Below are 3,178 nucleotides of genomic sequence, written 5' to 3'. Positions count from 1 at the left end.
AAAACATAAAAGTGGAACAGAGAATACATAATGGATAGAATATGATGAAATATATATATATATATATGACTGGGTTGCCCCCTAATCAAGTGACTAAAAAGTGAGGGAATCTAGCTTTAACCTTCGATACGACACCGGATTAGAATTAGTCAGAGATACTTTCCGTTAATCAAGAAAAAATTTAGCTCTGGTTAAAGTGAGGAAGCATAAGTAAAATTTAAGGAACCTTTTTTAATAAAATATTAAACACATTTGTAGAGCTACGACATTTAAAGATTTAGGAATACGCACTTTATGAATGGATCAAGCTAAGAATAAAAGACCAGAATGTCTTATATATTCCATGTCAATTTAGACGAGTAAGAACAAAGTAAAATGAGGATGCTGAAGAACATTGGAGGGCAATTTATATGTTGTGTGCTTTTGCATGTTCTTGTTGCTGGAGGTGAGAGTCTAGAAGCACCAGAACTTAAGGTATATATTATAATTTTGATGGATAATTTTTTTTTTTACAATTTAAACAACATATTATATTAATCGATGATAATTAAACTCCTGTCCAATTTTCTTTTATTTGGTCCATCTGTTTCTATATATATATATTATAAGGTTGATTTCTCATTCTTAAATTAACATGTACATTTTTTAAGATATTTTCATTCCCATTAAGACATGTAACTCTCTTACATTGAACATTTAATTTGATTTTTTATTTGTCATTATTATTCAATTTTATTGAATTCAAATTTCCATTTTAATTTAAATCTTGAGATGCCAAATCAAATTAATTATATTTTTCTTTCTTTACATAAACTAAAATTTAATATTATTATACTAATTAAACTTAATTTGAATTTAATTTTTAAAATTTAACAAATTATATCAATAGAAATTATATTTTGCTTCAAATAATTTATTTAATATTTTTGAATTTTAAACTCATTCTTATATTTAGTATGATAAACGTTCACTATTAATAATAAGCATATCTATTATTTCTGTAATTAAGTTCATTCATAAATGCCGGATAATATATAACTCAATTTGTTTTTTTTTTCTCATTATTTTAACTTAAATATGTTTTTAGTTCTGGAAGTTTTATCAATATTTTAATTTTAAAAAAATTATTTATTTATAGTCTGTGAAAATTTTTTCTTTAAACAAAAATTTTGATTCCAAAAATCAAAATGTTAACATTAAAAATGAAAATCGACAATTAAAATTAATAAAAAAATTGTTAAAAACTAGAAAACAAAAATTGATTGTTGAGGTAAAAACATATCTACTCCTTTTGAGCATGAAAATTTAACACACGAGACAATACGCGTATGAGATTTAGTAGTAGCAATTGACATATCACCAAGACAGATACCCATCCTTTCTTACACTGCTCGTTTTTCGAAGATTATCAAATACTCTTTCCTCCAATATTAGATTGTATGGCTTATATAAATATTTATATGGCTTATATAAATATTTATATGGCTTATATAAATATATCATAACCTTATATCTACTGGTATATGGTGGAAAGTTGGGTTATTGTATATATAGTATCTTAAGTACAATTACTCAATACAATTTTTTCTTTTATAAAAAAAAATACTCTTTCTTCCTTAATAAATATCGAACAATATGATTAGAGAAATCTTATACCAATTTTTCTTTGTTATGTTCCGTCACAAATGAATTTCTCTTATAAGTCATGATATATAAGTACTCGTATCTATAACACTTTTATATCTTATCATATTGTTTATTATCATACTTCATCTTTTTTATTTTTTTTTTCTCACTTTTTATCTCTCTTTATGTGTCTTTTAAGTAAAATTATTACATCATCTAATCTCTATATGACGTATAGTTAAATGTTATAATTTTTTTCTTTACATAAATCGAAAAACTCAATCATGCTTATGTATATAAATTGATTGAGAAAGATGTTGTGATGCAAGCAAGACTATCTAATAATTCTTTGAAGAGGGATTTTAGGGTTTTACCTAATATATATATATATATATATTTTTTTTTCCGTTTTCTAACAAACTCTTCTTTGCACATAGCAGAAAAAGTGCACCTACGTGATCACCATAGAAACCACATGCACATGGGGAGCCGAAACCTCAAACCTAGTGAGCCTAAGGTTTGGGGACACAAACTCAAATGGCATATTGGTGAGGCACCTAAACTCCAAGCACCTAAGGAAAGTTGACCCATTGGAGCCAGAGGTTTTGGATGACATGCCAAGGAAGCCATTTCAAGCATGCATGGTGGACCAATTCGTGGTGACAGCACCATGCGTTGAGTCCCCCATTTGTTATTTGTACCTCAAGCTTATTGGTAACGATGATTGGAGACCAGGGTTTGCACATGTTCAAGTGCTTGAAGGATCGCATCTAAGCTCAGATTACTTCTATTTCAGGAGATATATGCCTAGACACGTGTGGCATGGCTCCGATGTGTGTGATAGTGAGGTCACACCTTTCGGTCTCAAGAAGAAGAAAAAGGTTTATGTGCACATTCCATAGTCTAGTAATTATTATAATTTCATACAACTTGTTTTATTTTGTTTTCGATCTATCTTTTGGGTATGTGAAAGAAGAAAAATCGATTCTTCTTCATATGTAGAGTAGTTGAATACTGAATAGTGTCTTTAAAGTTACGGGATAAGTGTATAGAGTATAGTAGTGTTGGACAATGTACGTTACGAATTAATAACGTAATAAATTAGACTATGTAAAGATCGAACATGGTTTTTCTTGGTGTTTTATTATTATTATTATTATTAACTGTAACGAAAGTGACGTAACTCCAACTTAAAACTTTATACATACTATATTCTGAGTGTTCATTATCTACTTGATAATAATGATTCTAGTTTTTCCTGATTTAATAGTACATTTTGTTTATCAAGTTCCATAATTTCATGAATTTTATCGTTTAATATTTTTTTAGTGAATTTTGTTTTCTAATTTATAAATATTATAAAATTTGTCTCCGCGTAAAAAATATTGCAGCGGTTTAAAGAAAATGTGTTACATAATATCTTACTTGTGACAATTAATTTAAAGAAATATGCTATAAAATTATTTTAATCGTGATAGTAAATTTCTATGATATAGAAAAAAGCCACAGACATTTTATAAATTGTTGAGCGAAATTCGGGAAATAAAGTAAA

At 27.2% G+C, this 3,178-nt stretch overlaps 1 protein-coding gene across 2 annotated transcripts; it reads left to right on the top strand.

Annotated features, from left to right (window-relative positions):
• Window positions 1–319: 319 nt before the first annotated feature.
• LOC114915305 (embryo-specific protein ATS3A) lies at window positions 320–2,750 on the top strand. 2 transcript variants are annotated; one of them, XM_029269837.2, is made up of 2 exons: window positions 320–474; window positions 2,067–2,750. In XM_029269837.2, exons 1-2 carry the CDS (start codon window positions 376–378, stop codon window positions 2,526–2,528), a joined length of 561 nt encoding a protein of 186 aa, XP_029125670.2. In that variant the 5' UTR covers window positions 320–375; the 3' UTR covers window positions 2,529–2,750. The 2 variants fall into 2 exon arrangements, with proteins under 2 accessions (XP_029125670.2, XP_029125669.2); XM_029269836.2 differs by having other exon boundaries at window positions 358–474; window positions 2,064–2,750.
• The last annotated feature ends 428 nt before the right edge of the window (window positions 2,751–3,178 follow it).

The sequence above is a fragment of the Cajanus cajan genome, chromosome 4 (genome assembly GCF_000230855.2).
Source record: "Cajanus cajan strain Asha chromosome 4, NIPB_CcT2T_4, whole genome shotgun sequence".
NCBI classification, from domain to species: Eukaryota; Viridiplantae; Streptophyta; class Magnoliopsida; order Fabales; family Fabaceae; genus Cajanus; species Cajanus cajan.
The sequence above is the reverse complement of the archived record's forward strand: the minus strand, read 5'-3'. Positions and strand labels throughout refer to the sequence as shown.